This window comes from Girardinichthys multiradiatus, chromosome 17, assembly GCF_021462225.1.
Source record: "Girardinichthys multiradiatus isolate DD_20200921_A chromosome 17, DD_fGirMul_XY1, whole genome shotgun sequence".
Classification (NCBI taxonomy): Eukaryota; Metazoa; Chordata; class Actinopteri; order Cyprinodontiformes; family Goodeidae; genus Girardinichthys; species Girardinichthys multiradiatus.
The window spans coordinates 19,281,345-19,298,366 of record NC_061809.1 but is presented as its reverse complement, the minus strand read 5'-3'; the positions used below and the strand labels follow the sequence as shown (position 1 = coordinate 19,298,366).

Genomic DNA, 17,022 nt, shown 5'->3' with positions numbered 1-17,022 from the left:
AAGACCATAGATGTCATTTGGCTGACTGTATTTGAGTCCGCTCATATGCTTTTACTTATCTGTGGGAGTTTGTTTAAATGTTTAATTTTTTTCCTCAAATTAAGCAATTTCACACAAAATAATTTCATTTTACATTTTTGCAGCGCGACCTGGAGTTCACCTTTGAGCTAGATTTTAAAGGACAACTATGTGAAGCTGCTATTTCTCACGACTATAAAATGCGTTAGCAGCACACAAAGGCACCGGTGAGGAGCTGCCCCAAGCCCACCTGGACACAACTGGAGAGGGGGTGGAGGCCGATAGGTTGTCTGGAAAGCATTCCAGTAAATCAGGGTGGGAAGTAAAGGGGACATCTTACAGGATGACATCTAGTCTGCATCTAAATGACGCAATCAGAATGAGCATAGATTCGTCTCTCAGCAATAGTGCCATCACAGATAGCACCGGTCAGAAGTTTACATGCAGTCATCATGGGTGGGAGTACCATTACTTTTTCCACGGAGGCCAAATAACACAAAATATAAAACACCATTTTTCTTTTGGAAAACAAGAACTAGTCACACAAAATTTTAATTTATTATAGACCTCATATTGTCAACACCAGGTCAAAATTACACAGACAGGCTCTGATATTTACATACAGCCCTACAAAGTTTTAGATAAATATCCTTTAGCAAGTTGCAGACAAACCATTCCAGAAGCTTAATGTTAGTCTACATTGCCCATTTCCAAATCAGTTTGCATGTGTTTAGGATCACTGTTCTGTTTGAACACCCAATAATGTCCAAGCTGAACCCTCTGACTTAAACTGACACTTACGGTTAAAAAAGATATAGGCTACACTGTTCAAGGACATCCAAGCTATAAATTGGAAGATGCTGAAACACCAATGTTACTGTCAACAGTATTGGGTGTTTAACATTACCAGCTCCAAAACTGTTGACTGAAATTTGAAGCTGATTACGTGGATGAGGAAAATACCTTTTAAAATGATCAGACAAAATAAATATTAAGCTATTTTGTGACAATGACAACAAGAATTTGTCAAGGAGTCAAAAACACTGTACCAACTGCCAAGCATGGTGGTGGCAGCATTATACTCAGGGACTATTTCCTTCATTTGCACTGGTGCATTGCACAAAGTGAATTAAATAACTGAAGGAGGAATATCTGCTATATCTTTAACTTCACCTCAAATCAAAAGCGAGACAGTTGAAACTTGGACACAATTAGGTGTTTAAACAGTGTAACGATCCATAACACACAAATCAAAACTGGATTTGAAATGGATACAGCAGTCTCACATTAGGTTTTAAGAATGGCACTGACCTAAACCCTACTGAAAATATCTGGACAATGGTAAAAAGCTGGGTCTGTGCAGAAAAAACTAATTAAAAAGGAGTCTATTTTTTCCCATAAGAGGAATGTTTAAATATCCAGACAGAATTATGCCACAAGCTTGGTGATGTCTATAAGAAGTGTATTGTTTCTCTGCAACTTGTGATGACATCTATTCAAATTATGGATATATATATATATATATATATATATATATATATATATATATATATATTTGAACCTGTTTATATAATTTTGACCTAGTGCAGTTTAAAGAAAATCTGCAATTAATTTAAACTTGCTCTATATTGTTATTGTTCTAATAAATAATTAAAAGTCCCAGAATAATACACATTAATGCTAAAGATGTGCATATGTAAACTTCTGACATGAACAGTATGAACAACTGCAACCCACTGTTGAATGTTAACAGCAAACAAAACAATTGTTCTCATTCTTAGATTTTTTTTGTTTAATATGAGACACAAAACATTGGAATAATTATTTACTGTGTGCAAATTGGAAAACGTATATGTGATTTTACAAGTTTAGGTGTCTGTGTGGAAAATAGCATTATATGTAAAGCTGTCTCTAGGTTTACTGATCAACTTTGTGGTTTCAGATATTATTATTGTTTGGAAAACAAGTATTTTAAAATCAATCTGGAGCACATCTGGTGCAAAAATATATTATTTTTTAATGGAGTGTAACAATAATGAGTTATTATTATGCCATCTGCATCTCATTTGGCCCATTATCCTCAAGTAAGCATTATTACATTATTAGTTAATTAAAAATGAACATGATATATTGAATTGTCAAAATAATAATGTCAAATTAAACAACAAAAAAGAGCAAAACAAAACTTTGTGCCAGTGTAATCATTGTTTATACCCTTTTTCCAATCTTATAAGCAATAATATGATTTGTTAACCAAGAGGCTGGATTTGCATTTGACTCCACAGACAAGCTCTGTAGTTGCATTGTATAGAAAGTACAGTGAGTGATTGTGATTCATTATTCCCCGTCTGCATGTGGAATTTTGGGTTGTTTTTTTTTGGGGTGGGGAATCAATTCTAGTGACACAGAAAATGTTGCTTCACATATGTTTTTTATTGGCCCTAATTTAGAACAAGATGTGCTGTGGCCTCAGAATAAAGCAGGACAATTTCTAAGACAAGAAACAAACACTGATGCAATATGAAGATGAGCTGAACAATGAAAATTGAAAAAGACATAAATTTGGAAGTAACGATGAATAAAATGTGAAATAATTATGTCTGGTTTCTCTTATTGTTTTCTTGCCATATTTTTTCTGCAGAACATACACATATTACTGAACACAAACTAAGAAATAATAGGATTTGAAATGTAATATTTATGAAGAAGCTATAACATAAGTATAATGTCTTCTGCGTGATATGTTTTTATAGTTTTACTAAGCTATTCATATTAAATAATTCCTAGATCTTATACATAGCACTATTTGATTAGCAAAAGCTTTATGTACATGTTTTACTGAAATAAAAATAGCTTTTTGAAAGAAACCCTTTTAAAGTGAGGTTTCTGCACCAGTTCAACATCTAATTAATGGGTTTTTTTTTGCTTTTGTGCAACTGTCAGAAACTGACGTAGGACTCTGCAAATTGCAGTTGTCAGAAATTCAATCTTTCCTTGTTTTTGTAAGGCTGGGTGTCTTCACTTGCAGCAGGCTTTCTTCTTAGTGGGCTGAGCACTGAGGCTGGCTGTTGTGTCTCTTACCGTGTCCTCCTGCTCCATTAAAATTCTACAAAACAGAACAGGAAGAGAAAAAGCATGGGATTCTGCATGAGCCAAGTCAACTCAAGTCAAGTTTATTTATATAGCGCTTTTCAGCAACAAGGCACTCAAAGTGATGTCAATGGCGTTGTCACCACCAGCCATATCACCTCTGATGATAACTGGAATATATATTGTATTTATTCTCATTCGCTCCAGCTCATCCTAAACAACAGGTATATAAAAAGGGTGATTAAGTCACATTCCTACCTGGCCAGGTGAGTAAGGGACTCTGTCACATTTCTCCCAGTGTAGGCACTAACCTCAAAGAAAATCACCTTGTTTTCCTACTCCAGACAAAGAGATGTGAAAGACACAAAAACAGTTGTCTCTTTTTTCACATATAGATAAAAAACAACATTGTACTACATTGATTATTACTTTATAAATGGGCTAAATTTAGAAAATGTATTATCCAGGAGACATGTCTAGACTTACAAAAGCTAGTTGCTTTGCATCTTTATAAGACACCTCCCTCTCTCTAGTCATGTCCATTTTGTTGCCCAGCAGGAGAATGGGTATCCTCTCATCCGCTACTTCCTGGGAAAATAAAAGGCATAGTGTCACTTTAAGAGCACTAAACCTGTACAGCACTGTGTCTCCATCAGGTAGACGAGGTTTAATGAAAGCTAGAGCTGGAAGCAGCGGTGTTCCAATCAAAGACCTTGAGGACCAACACCCTACTACGATTCCTCCCAGGCTTTATTCCTCCCAGACCCTATCCATAGAAAGTCAGTAGGGCTACTTGCAAGCCTTGAAAATATCTCTGCATCTCTGTTAAGCAGCTATAGGAGTATACAGTCTAGCTAACTAACTGCTTTAAGCAGTGAATCAGCCTTATCAGATTCTTAGACTCCAAGTTCTATTTTCCAAATTGCAGCACAGCACATAAGTATAATGTTTTACACAATACATATTTAAGAAAATGTTATTGGTATTTATTCTACTAAAAATCGATCTCTATTCATCAGAATAACAATAATGTAGATAGCATTATTATAACTATAAAATTATCTGTTATAAGTAAAGACATTAGATCATATTATCAAATTTGGTTTTTATATATTTGTCCCATTATGTGTTATATAATTATAGAATTGTGCAGTTTTATTGAAGATTATCAGACCATGAGAATCTCCTAGATGCCTTTTCAATGTAGGATGCAGAATTGAAAATAGCCAACTTTTTGTGAGGTTTGGATAATATGACATTAACCTGGAATCCATAATCAGATGCAGTATAAATATGTGATTAAGAGAGTTTAAAAAAATGTATGCCCTCTAGTAAAGCATGTGAATTCTTTTCCCAATTGGCATGGCTACATTTATGTTAGAAATTTGAAATATAGATTTGTTACATAGTAGATTATGAGGACACAAGGAAACCTTGATGATTCTCAGATCTTTTAAGTAGAAAGTTAATGAATAATTAAGTGTTTTATGGTGAAAAACCCTCATTTAGTGGATAGCCACACACATGCGTTTGAAGAAAATTTCAAAGTTTGATAACTTTTAATTAGGAATGTCTGAAGAGTATAATATACTGATTCAAAGGCACACTTAATCCAAAATGGCTGACTTATTGTTTGCTATAAACCTAAAGTTCTGTGGAACTTTTTTGTACTACTTATTAGAGATGTGTTTGTACTAAATTGTTTTAAACAAAATATAGAAAGCTTACAAATTATCCATATTTCTATTGCTCTATTGTCACCTTTTATAGACATTTTAAAACCCTAAAAATATTTTTCATTTGTATAGCTTTCCTGATCTTTTGTACATGTTTAAGTTAAAGCTTGAAACCTTGTCAATGTAGAAAAAACCTATAGTTGAAATCTATAGCAGAATTTTTTTAATGACATTGCTGTAATAATTGTTGATTTAGGATTCCAAACATTATGTAAGTTTATCTTCTAAACAATCAAACACAAGTTCCTCTTGAGTTCAGACAAACAATATTAACCACATTAAAGAGTAATCCCTTAGAATAGCCTGCAAACAGAACAGCCTTGGACTGGCAGGGTAGACATCACAAACCACATGTCCTAAACTTCATGCAGAAGTAGTCAGAACAGATGAAGACGTAAAGAAACAAACCACAACAATCAGATGAATAAAGCTTTCCAGGTTAAATATCCCACCTGGACATTAAGGAGCCAGGGTTTGACAGCTTTGAAGCTCTCCTCCACTGTCACATCGTACATCAACACCACACCATCAGCCTTGCGAAAGAACTGCTTGGTTATGCTGCGGTACCTGTGTGAAGGCATGGGCAAATTAGCCATAACGTATAATGCCACATATGATATTTACATAGAAAATTTGCTAGAATCCATGTTTCATAATCATCTGCCTGGGAATGCTGTAGTTCATGAACATTACATAAGTTAATGAACTGCTGATTTTAACTTCTATAATTGATCACAGAATACCTTTGAATCTTGAAATAAACTCACCTTTCCTGACCTGCAGTGTCCCACAGCTGCATTGCTATTTGCATATTGTCCAGTGTTAATATCTTCACACTGTAGTCAATACCTATTTAGAAAAAGGATTTGCATGTATGCCCCATTAATATATATTAGACTGATGTAACAGTTACATAACAGTGTACACAGTGCTGGCCACATTTATCGGCACTTCTGGTAAAAATGTTTTAAAGCAATGACTTAAATTCATCTTTTATTGCAGTAGCATACTCTCACATTGGAAATTTTAGAAAAATCCAATCTTTAATTCAACTACAATCCTTCAGAGGAGGAAAAAAGCATGCTAAGAAATAATTTGCTTTTTACAAATTGGCACAATTGTTGGTCCTCCTGCTGTACGATGCACAGCCCTCCTTTGCCAATAGGCCAGGATTTAGTCTTCTCCTATAATAATATAGTCTGTCTCTCGTCTCGTCTCGTCATCTTCCGCTTATCCGGGACCGGGTCGCGGGGGCAGCAGACTCAACAGAGACGCCCAGACGTCCCTCTCTCCAGACACCTCCTCCAGTTCCTCCAGGGGGAGCCCAAGGCGTTCCCAGGCCAGCCGAGAGACATAGTCCCTCCAGCGTGTCCTGGGCCGTCCCCTGGGCCTCCTCCCGGTGGGACGTGCCTGGAACACCTCCCGAGGAAGGCGTCCAGGAGGCATCCGGTATAGATGCCCGAGCCACCTCAACTGGCTCCTCTCAATGTGGAGGAGCAGCGGCTCTACTCCGAGCCCCTCCTGGATGGCCGAGCTCCTCACCCTATCTCTAAGGGAGTGCCCGGCCACCCTACGGAGGAAGCTCATTTCAGCCGCTTGTATCCGTGATCTCGTTCTTTCGGTCATGACCCAAAGTTCATGGCCATAGGTGAGGGTAGGAACGTAGACCGACCAGTAAATTGAGAGCTTTGCTTTTCGGCTCAGCTCTCTCTTCACCACAACGGACCGGCACAGCGCCCCCATTACTGTGGCAGCCGCACCGATCCGTCTGTCGATCTCCCGCTCCATTCTTCCCTCACTCGTGAACAAGACCCCGAGATACTTAAACTCCTCCACTTGAGGCAGGAACTCCCCTCCAACCTGAAGAGGACAAGCCACCCTTTTCCGGTCGAGTACCATGGCCTCGGACTTGGAGGAGCCGATCCTCATCCCAGCCGCTTCACACTCGGCTGCGAACCGCCACAGCGCATGCTGTAGGTCTTGGCTAGAGGGGGCCAGCAGGACCACGTCATCTGCAAAAAGAAGAGACGAAATCCTCTGGTCCCCAAACCCGACCCCCTCCAGCCCTTGGCTGCGTCTAGAAATCCTGTCCATAAAAGTTATGAACAGGACCGGTGACAAAGGGCAGCCCTGCCGGAGTCCATCATGCACTGGGAACAAGTCCGACTTAGAACCGGCAATGCGGACCAAACTCCTGCTCCGCTCGTACAGGGACCGAATGGCCCCTAATAAAGGGCCCCCGATTCCATACTCCTGGAGCACCCCCCATATATAGTTTGTTTTGGATCATAATCTAGTTAAAAGCTCCAGTAATACCTCATTTTCCAATTACTGGTGGAATCCACCAGATTTTTATTTAAGATGTCTTGGTATAAGAGTTCCTGATACCATACACTAACGAGATTTACAGAACCAATAAAAGAGAAACAGGCCCACAGCATCACAGATCCCCTACCATACCAAACAGTGGGTAGATATTTATCCCTTGTTTCACCAGACTGCCATGCAGTGTTTGACAAACAGGTATACTGGCAAAAGCACCACCTTTGATTTTATTGAAAACAAATTTTCTTAAATGGGATTTGTTTACCCTCACTGAATAAATTTCCTAAAACTGTCAGCATGGGATTATGCTACTGCAATAAAATATTTATTTATTGTAAGGCTTTTAACAGATCTACACCAGGGAGCCTAAGATGTGGCAGGAATCATGTGATTTGATTACTAAAAGATTAGTAACATGACTGGCCACAAGAGGACCCCAGTGTGACACTTGTACCAGAGAAAAGGTGGGTAATGAGGCTAAATGAGTGTGAGAGATGAAGTCAGGCCTAAAAATTTACAAGAAAGGACTTAATCTCCAGTACAATGTGTGTCGGGGCTCTAAGGCAGGCAATGTGACTTCATAAGCCCTTTCATGTGATGCTTATTCACCATCAGATCTTCTTTGTTAGCATCTACAAATTTACACATTCCATTTGTAATTGTTACATGAACACAGCTGTAATCTTCTCACCCACAGTAGCAGTTGTGGATGGGTGGAAACGGCCCTCACAAAAGGAGCGCAGCAAGGACGTCTTGCCAACACTGGAGTTTCCAACCAAGACGACCTTGAACAGACGGTCTGGGGCAAGTACTGCTCTTTCCTTTGTTTTCTGGGGATAATAAAATGTGTTCCTTTTATTTTTTGCAGACTACTAAAGTTGCGACTTTCCCTACATTTAATAACTCATTAGAGTGAAGTTAAAGCTGTGGACCTACTGATTGGGTCTCCTTCCCAACAGGTTGGCATCGTGGAGATTTCTTTACTCGTGTAAAACGGGATTTTTTTGTAGGAGCTTCAGGAGCAACAGTGACGTGTCTTGAGAGGGGAGTGACAATGAGATCTGTAACCCTGGTGGCACTCGATTCAGTGTCACTTTGCGCTTCCTCTTCATCCTTATGTACTTCCTCACCGAGCTGGTGTAGTAATGATTGGGGTTCACCTTGAAGGAGGTGTGGCAGGTGGTCTTCCTCAATCGAGATGACCCTGCGAAGGGGCCAGCCATCTGGTGGTGCATCAAGCACCTCCTCCTCTACCTTTGTCTTCCTCTCAGACTCCCCTCTCTTTGATGTCTCTCTGGTTTTCACCGTCACCTTCTTGGTAGCAGTGTTTATTGCAGAGACTCTTCTGGGCTTTGGCTTCACATCTTGTACTTTGGGTTGAGCTGGGCTGACACCACCATTGGCTAAGGTTGAGATTTTCTTCACTGCAGGTGGCTGCTGACACGCAGTGGTGCTGGCAGTTGCAGTGGTAGAAGCTGTGGGGGCGTCATCTTCACTACAGGAGGAGGAAGCAACAAACACGATTTTAAGGTGTTCTATGGCCTCCAGAGACTGGAAGGACACTTCCCCCGGCAGAGTGTCTCTTTGGGAACAGAGGAGAAACAGAGGATAGACTGAGATGACTGGCTCAAACGCCTCTGATTTACATTGTGAACATATCTTGTATGAATTAAATTGCTAAAGTGGTAAAAACATTTTTTTTTTAAGTTTTCCTCTGTTTTATGTAACAACCACAAACTACTGATTTATAGTTCTAAAGTGGAATGAAAAATATGCTTATAGCTTTTAAACTTTTGACAAAAATAAAAATTGCACTGGATTTTATTTAGGACTGAATACAAAAGTATGCTTTGTACAATTAGAAAACAGTTTATAATTTTTCTTCCTCTTCGCAATTATGCACTACTCTGTAATGTTCTCACATGCAACCCTAGTAAAGTACAGCAAGGATTGTACATGTAATGTAAGAAAATGCAGAAACGTTTTGCCAGTGATTTTTTTTTTTACATCATGCAGACTGTGAAAAATCTTGCTTGCACAGGAAACTTTGTAAAAGGAGTGAGTTTTGTTACAATAGTAATATGACGATAAATTAAATACATTTCTGCCTGTTGACTTGTGTGGTCCAAGAAGTCAGCAAGGTCCGCCCTCTGCTTCTGCTTCTTTCTGAGTGAAGTCCGCGGCTTGTTTAAATAAAAGAATAAGTTACTCAAATGTATCTTCAATCAGTGTGGTCATGCTAAGATATTTTGCAGTTCTTTAAAATGATTTATTTTTTTATTTATTCAAGATATTCTTTACTTACTACACCGCAGCATATGTCTCGCTCATCCTTTAAGTGTTTGTTCATCTCTCTGGAATGAACATGGGATCTGTTCAAGACACATGAATCTAAAGTAAAAGGATCAACAACTGGTTTGGACGTTGCTTGTCTTGCCTGAGGAGGTCAAGCTGCTCTATGAGACATTGTTTCTCCCTCTGGAGGCCTTCCGTTACTCTGTACATTTCCCTTAAACAAGACAAACACAACCAGAGATTTTTCAACCAAAAAACCCTGCAGATTTACCATCTGATTAACCTGTGAGTATAAAGAGTTTCTACCCACATCTCTTTCTCCAGCTGCAGCCTGGCGGCCTGCTTCTGCAGCGTAGCCAGCTGCTCCTGGGCCAGAGAGAGCTCCTGGCTGGTGCTTTCCAGCGCTCTGGACAGCTCCTCGTTGGTCATTTTCAGCCTGACATTCTCAACGTGGCTCTCCTGCCTCTCACTGCTCAGCTCACAGCAGTGGAGCTCTAACTGCCAAAATAGCATTTTTTTTTCTTTTTATATTCATGTGGCCATTTCTACATTTATATCTAAATACCTGAAGCTAAAAATGTAACAGGTAATTTTATTGTCAATACTGTGGCTTAACGGTCTTCTCACTGGGTGAGCAAAATATACAAAGGCAATTGTCTTTTACTTTCAAGCACTGCCAGCTACTTATAACTGAACCCCAACAAGAGGAGTCTTAAATCATGAGTAAGTTTTAGATCAAGTCAGAAAAACAAAATTAATACAGATTAGTTCTTGTAGGACACAGCAGGAGAGGGTGCAAACTGCTTTCTGCAGCTTAAGTGCTATAAATTAGAAACAAAATCCTTCCAATCAGTCCGATAGCATCATAGTTTTGGCACCGGTCCGATCTAAATGTGCCACAATTGGAGCGAATATGAAAAAAAGCCACAACTACTTGCAAACAGGAAGCGTTTCTCTTTTACTGCGGTGACAGTGGTATTCATTATTAAAAAAAAGCCACAGTCTCCAGTTTCTCAGGTTAACACTGGGTGTCCAGTACTGTTGTAACTAGCCACAGGCTGGACGTGTTAATGTTCTGATGATGAATGAAAAGGCTAGAAGGTATGTCAGGTGTGGGCTTTGGTTTGTAACTCTGTAGACCTTTTATAGACTTACAATAAAGAAAGGAGAAGAGCTCAATATCAGGTCCTTTTTACTTAAATGTGTTGTCCCACATACTGTTTTCACTACAAAACAAACATAAATTAAGAAGAGACATGTAAAACATACACATATCTAAATTTGATGAGTTTGGACTGTTTTTTGTCAAATGTCTTCACACATTGAAAGCCGGGGGTCGAAAACATATACCCCTAGAGGTGCCTGCCTAAAACAGTGTTTTTTCTTTCCTGCTTTCCGTATAAAAATGCCAATTACTATGTTCCCCAGTTCTGTTTTCTGAGTGGCACACTCAGAAAGTCTTTCCTGTCCATTTTTTTCTTGTTTATCAGCCACTTTTTAATCTTTCATTTCTGTCTCCCCTCTTGGTGTCCAGGACTGCTTTCCCCCATTGGCAGTTTTTGAAATGGGTGTTGCAGTCTTAGTGGTCCCAAAATCACTATTGCTTATTTGCATGTTCCATCAATGGAGAGTGGGCACCCCCCAGTGTTGGTGCTCAGTGTAAGCGCTGTATGAAAATATGACACCAGCTGCAGGCTAAAGTTGCTATCTGCTTCCATCTTCTGATCTGGTGCTTCTGCAATGGGCTATTTCATTGCTTGTTTATGTTTACAGAATCGGGCCTCTGGATCATCTCTAACTCAACATCTACAAGCTTGGACTGGTCAAATCTGAACTGGATTTTTCTACACTGCACAGAAAGTCTTTACAATATAGTTTGAGATTTATGAAACTTTTTCTGGCATTTGGACCAGCTTAGACCTTAGTGGGGGACGGGAGACTGCTTGCTATCCTTGATAGCACGAGCCTGTTCTTATATTTTACATTAATTGGCATTTTTAATTTCTGGAAATAAATATATAAGGAAAAGTGCTTTTCAACTTACTCGTTTCTGTTTCTGGAAGAGCTGTTCCAGCTCTCTCTCCTTGGAAAACAGCTGGTGCTCCAGTTCCTGGCTGTGCATCTGAAGGCGCTCAGAGTCCTGTAGGCCAGAAGAGATATGCTTGAAGGTCACAGGGCTAAGAGTAGCTAATAACTGAGCAAAAAGACCCCCCTCAAAGACATACGCCAATAAAAACCAACTAGCTATACATGAAAGGACACCGAACAAAGTCTCCCTATCTATTTTTAATACTGTGAGTTTGGAAGTATTTGACAGTTTATTTTTATGTACTTGAGTTTCTGTACCTGTAGCAGAAGTCTGTCTTTTTCATTTTTGATCTGCGCCTCCATCTCTTCGTACAAGTGGCGGATCTCGCTGTCATGCGTCGCTGCCTTCCTGGAATAAATACATAACTATAGTGAATTTAAAAAAAAGGAATAGTTCTCTAGGCTGTGTTTGAGGTTACATTATTTCCACTTTCGATATTAATATTATGTCAACACACTTGAAGAAAAAAAAGCAAATTTAAGAGCAATGGAAAGATATTTTCATACCCAAACCGAATGCAGGAATTTACACCCCTTTGAAAAAAAGACCTAAACAGCTAATTAGTGATATGTAAAAAGGAAAAGCTGCAGTATACCATGTGGTGCCATGAGGAATCCTGTACACAGTTAACGCCGGCTCTGTTTGTAAATACATTTGCAATTTTACATAATCCCTCTATTCACCCAGAACATTTTGTTCTGTTTAACAGAGGAGAGGAGTGAATATAGTGATTTTCATTTTGCTTTTAATAATACACATTCAGAAATATCAATGCTTTTATGTAGTACCAACAGTCATAAATCCACGTTTCCATATCAAGCATTGTGTGATACGAATATCACTTGTAAGCCCATAAAAAGTCGTGAAAAAGGCTTGTAATAAAAACAAACAAACAAAAAAAAACTTTTCTTACCTCTGCAGGGCGCTTTCCATCTCCTTCTTTTCCTGGTGGGCCTCTTTGATTTGGTATGTTACTCTGGCCAGAAATTCCTCAAAGTTGGACAGAAGGTGAGGCTCGTCTCGCCTGAGCTGGGCCCAAAGGCTGCACACCTCACATGGACTGGGGAGCAGGGACTTGCTAAATCAACTTAAACATGATTGTTAAAACTTGCAAGACAGGAACAACAACAAAAAAACTGAATAAACTTACTCCTCAAACACATTACTGGCTCCAAGACTTTCCAGAAGCATACAGAAGTGCCTCTCCTCTTCATCCTCTTCTCCTGACAGCTTGGCTTCCCTGTGACTCTGATAAAGAGCTTCCTTAGCCTTAAAAGCTGGTCCTGGGGCCTGACTTTGGTCATCAGTGACAGAGATTCTCCGACCATGCAGGAACTGACCTGAAGTATACACAAACAGTTAGATTTTTGGTTTGAATGGACCCGACACTCCAGCATGTGTGCATGGTTAATCTATCTTTGAAACACATGCAGCAGGCCTTGATTATTAAAGATCTGTGGATTGTTGAAAACTTCATTGGTGTTAAAACTAATTTTAATTCAGTGTTGGAGCTTAACTGCTAGAACATTTTCTTTAGACCGTTGATCGTAATGATGATTGGAGCTCTCTGTTTTTCCCCTCTACCACAACCAGGAGTCGGGATCGCCACAGCTTATTTAAAATCCATTCTACCGTTACATTTTCACAGTGGCAGTTCCCGGCTTTTACACCATAATTGCTATCAAACAAGTTAAGATTATTGCTTTATTTTTCTGAGTTCACTGTTTTTAAACACATTCTGTCAAGATGTGTGACCCCAGATTGCAGCAGCTCGCCCGCGGAGGAGGAACCACTCTGTGTTAGGGGAACGATTTGGCTTTCAACACCCAAAATGGGAACAGATATACAAAGCACAGCATAGGTAGATAAAAAAGGTTCTGGTAGAAAATAGCTCAGCTGTTCGAAGCATCTATTTAGGCATGTACTGTTATCAGCAGTAATACTGCAAAGTATTCATCATATGAAATCCAGGGTTAAAGACAAGCTATTATTGATAATATTATTCTTCCTCAGAGTAAAAAATACAAAAATTATAACAGGACATTTTTGAATATGATGGTTTTTTTTTATTGTTCCTAGATAATTCTAACTATTGCTGTTATATTGGCGCTGTGTGTTCTGTTCTTTATTTCATGGTTGTGCTCTATACAGTGCGATATGGTCAAGAGAGGAATTAAAGAGGAAGGACTGAAAAAATAAGAAAAAATTTGTTGTTTGACCATAACTAAAAAATCAAACTTAAAGTCATGAGGAGCACAATTATCAGTACCCTACTGTCAACACTCTGCACCTGCGAGTAGTATAAAACATATTTTTCATTGACATTTCACAAGGTTGAAGCATAAAGAGAAGGATCTTTGATTATCCCCATTTGTACGATCTCTCTAGATCACCTAGAGTCCTGGGTCCTCTCTTTTGTTCTTTTCCCTTCAGCTTCTCTTGGATTTTGGTCCGGTGACTGAAATGACCATGGGCAATGACAGATGTTGTGTATGGGAAACAATTTTTTGTGATTTGCCTCGCTTTTATTGATCATACAGCTGAAAGACCCAGGGATGGTCCATTTTATTTTACTGCTAGTATAGTTTTATTTAAAAACTAAAAGAAATCGTGATGCCATGTAGGCCCTCAGCATCACAAATCATTCATCACACCTACCATTGTGACATTGTGACCAAAAATATTTCTCTGTTATCTTTATAGATTTTTGTTTAACCTTGATTACCATCCTCCTTGCTGGCAGGCAGTGTAGTTCTTAAAGTGCTAAACTACACTCTATCTCTCTTTAAACAATTACATGCCTAAAAAGAAAAATGAATAAATTAGTATGCATATTTCCCTATAAAAACAACTATAAGAATTTCATAGCTCGGTGTCAACTTGGCAACACGGTTTATTCATCTGCTTCAGACTGTAAACAGGACCCCTCTGAAGTAGACTGAAGACGTTTGATAACAGGAAACTTACTGAATCTGGAGGAAAATGCCTCCAGCGTGAGGTAACCAGCACGGTCTGTATCCAGGGAGTCAAACACGTCCTCAAGCTCCTCAGCAGACAGAGGCAGCTCTCTATGGAGCCTCTGTAAGGAGAATAATGTAATCAGACCGGAGTTTAACATGCTTAAGATGAATTGTTTATCACTATAAACTGTTCTTCCTGTGAATGTGGTAATGTGATATTAGAAGCTGCTTTTAAATGGGCAGTTGGGACTGGCAGCTCCAGATACCAAACTAACACACTGTTAGTAGAAAACTTCAATGCATTTCTGTAAAAAAATTCAGCACAGGTGTGCTTAGCTCTTTAATGGCTATTGTACGTAATGTTCCTGGATATTCAATGATTTGTGTGTGTAAGTGAGCTTAATTATTCTCCTAATCCTTTTCAGCAGTGGTTCTCTTCCAGCACCTCTCAGGCTGTTTGGGTGCACTGAGAAGGCAATGTGCTTTTCTCCAATCATTATAAAGAGAGAAAAGAATCCAGAACAGAGCAAGTCGGGTGACATTCAGTGTTTTCTGCTCCTTGTTCATCATTATTAATGCCAAAGAGGAGACTAAACTGTGCCACAGATAAAAGCGTGAAAACATTGTAATTCAAGTCTATTGTTATTAGCAGATCATTATTGTGTCCACAGATTGATCGGGCTTTTTCAGAAACCTTTAAAAAACATGACAGGGAAGCTGGTTGGGGTTGATGGGAAGATGGGTGCAGCTAAATACAGGGAAATCCTGGCAGAAAAACCAGCTAGAGGCTGAGGAGGAGGGTTCGCATTTTTTCTACAAAATTTCAAGTCAATGAATCTTTTTTTTCCCCCCTATTAACAATTATACACTACTCTGTGTTGATGTATAACATAAAATCCCATTAATACACACTGACATTTGCTGACAATTTGTCTAAGTGTTTAGGGAGTATGAATATTTTTTCCCCAGACATTGTCAATATAATGTCTGGATAATAGAACTTCTGACAGATATTTTTATCAGTATTTTTTTAAATATTTAAAAAACGTAATGAATCAAAACACTTCTTGCATTCACCAGATTTTGTGAAAATATTTTTTACCTTAAGGTATTTGTCACAATAAAAAAGTTTAAGTAAAAAAATCAAACAGCTTTTAACTCTAACCCTCATATCAGTGCGGTTGATGAAGCCTTTCCCCTCCACATCGCAGGTCCGAAAGAACTCCTTGGTCCTATCCAGCAGGGCGATGTGACCCCACTCCGATCCTCTCCGTCCACAGCCGTTCACCCTGACATCTTCCTCCTCCATGCCTGGCACTCTTTAGTAACAGTGTGCGGTCAGTAGCAAGCAGCTCAGTGGCAGTCATAGAAAAAAAATCCTCTTCACTGCCTCTCTATCCAACCCCCTGGGGCCTTCACAGTCACCATGATTGTGGAGGTAAAAAGCAGCACCAGAAAGATGATATTGGAGGTAAGTTGTGAAGGCGCTCCAAATTAGGAAGGGGTTCTGTATTAAGAAAAACAGCAAGGGATTTTAGACTTTGTGCTCCATTTCTGCCTTAATGTCTTACTAAAGTATTTAGAAAGGAGGATAAAAAAAAAAAAAAGGAATTGATAAATGTGGTTAAGCAAGCGTGCAGCTATACAGTAGTTCCTTTTTTCTTTGGGGCCAGAAACAAGCAGCTCACAGAGGTACATAAATACCATGTGAAGGATTACATTAACTCCGCACCATACAGAACACATGACAGCATAAAGACTGTGGTGCCGATTCCTCAACAGATGTAGCACCTCTGCTTTCAAACAACCATCCTCAAATTGCACCTTTGTTTTGCAAAATTTTACTCCCAAGTTGGGAGTGTGTCCTCATCTATTCTATTGTTTAAAACTCACCAATCAACTTGAGGTGTGAACTTGGGGCGGGGGGATAAAACTTTGCTTTTTGGAGAGATGTTCAGTTTTACAGAAAACAGTAAAGTGACCAAAGCCGGAAATTGGGAGTCTCTGCAAACCCAACATTTTTATTTTTTGCCCAAATACTGAGCAAAGAGAACCAGACTCTTCTATATTTTTGAATCTAAGCATCAGTCAATTGCTTCTTCTCACACCTTGAAGATGGAAAACTCCAATGAACTTTAATCTGCATCAAGAAAACAAAATGCCTCACCTTTCTTGACTTGTTAGCGCAGTAGCCTCTCTCTAAACTTTATATCAAAGCAATGACCGTTTTCTGCATTGAGGAAGTCCTGCCTCACAGACAACTGCTCAACAAGTCATTCTGCAACCATGTGATGTTATGAGGAAACGGCCTGAAGCTTTTCAGCCCAGATCCACCAGCTGCTCTCGCTCTCTCTCTCACATACACACACACACACAGGACTGCAGTCAACTCTGTCTGCAGGCTTAATTTGTGCAGAACATTTATTCCATATGACAACAATGATTGATTAATCAACTAATACTTGAAGAGGAAATTAAACATTAGTAGTCAACTAAATGTTGAAAGATG

The 17,022-nt window shown here is 39.2% G+C and overlaps 2 protein-coding genes across 9 annotated transcripts in view; one reads left to right on the top strand and one right to left on the bottom strand.

Moving 5' to 3' along the window:
* Positions 1–2,615, top strand: part of LOC124882982 (protein arginine N-methyltransferase 8-B-like) — a 29,127-nt gene extending 26,512 nt beyond the window's left edge. The window contains exons 10-11 of one of the 6 annotated variants that reach the window (XM_047389743.1): positions 144–245; positions 2,469–2,615. In XM_047389743.1, the coding sequence (XP_047245699.1) occupies positions 144–227 (84 nt within the window). In that variant the 3' untranslated portion in view covers positions 228–245; positions 2,469–2,615. Of the gene's footprint in view, positions 1–143 lie in introns of all 6 variants that reach the window. The other 5 variants (XR_007042049.1, XR_007042048.1, XR_007042051.1 and 2 more) reach the window with 5 other exon arrangements.
* cracr2ab (calcium release activated channel regulator 2Ab) lies at positions 2,431–16,812 on the bottom strand. Of its 3 annotated transcripts, none has more exons than XM_047389738.1 (18): positions 16,681–16,810; positions 15,679–16,020; positions 14,521–14,632; positions 12,704–12,893; positions 12,467–12,613; positions 11,811–11,901; positions 11,509–11,604; positions 9,775–9,962; positions 9,607–9,678; positions 9,475–9,523; positions 9,270–9,352; positions 8,106–8,664; positions 7,861–7,999; positions 5,612–5,693; positions 5,297–5,411; positions 3,595–3,696; positions 3,367–3,443; positions 2,431–3,124 (listed from the first exon to the last, which is right to left on the bottom strand). In XM_047389738.1, exons 2-18 carry the CDS (start codon positions 15,820–15,822, stop codon positions 3,037–3,039), a joined length of 2,334 nt encoding a protein of 777 aa, XP_047245694.1. In that variant the 5' UTR covers positions 15,823–16,020; positions 16,681–16,810; the 3' UTR covers positions 2,431–3,036. The 3 variants fall into 3 exon arrangements, 2 of the variants coding, with proteins under 2 accessions (XP_047245694.1, XP_047245693.1); XM_047389737.1 differs by having other exon boundaries at positions 8,106–8,751; positions 16,681–16,809; XR_007042047.1 differs by lacking the exons at positions 2,431–3,124; positions 3,367–3,443; positions 3,595–3,696 and having other exon boundaries at positions 7,865–7,999; positions 8,106–8,751; positions 16,681–16,812.
* Between the last annotated feature and the right edge of the window lie 210 nt (positions 16,813–17,022).

Bases quoted from the DNA above. Each gene is read 5' to 3' on its own strand.
- cracr2ab (XM_047389737.1), bottom strand. From the start codon at position 15,822: ATGGAGGAGGAAGATGTCAGGGTGAACGGCTGTGGACGGAGAGGATCG. The intron at 12,614-12,703 runs GTAAGTTTATTC...CCTGCTCCCCAG, and splicing joins GCCAGTAATGTGTTTGAGGA to TCCATGTGAGGTGTGCAGCC. The intron at 11,902-12,466 runs GTAAGAAAAGTT...TATTTATTCCAG, and splicing joins ATGGAAAGCGCCCTGCAGAG to GAAGGCAGCGACGCATGACA.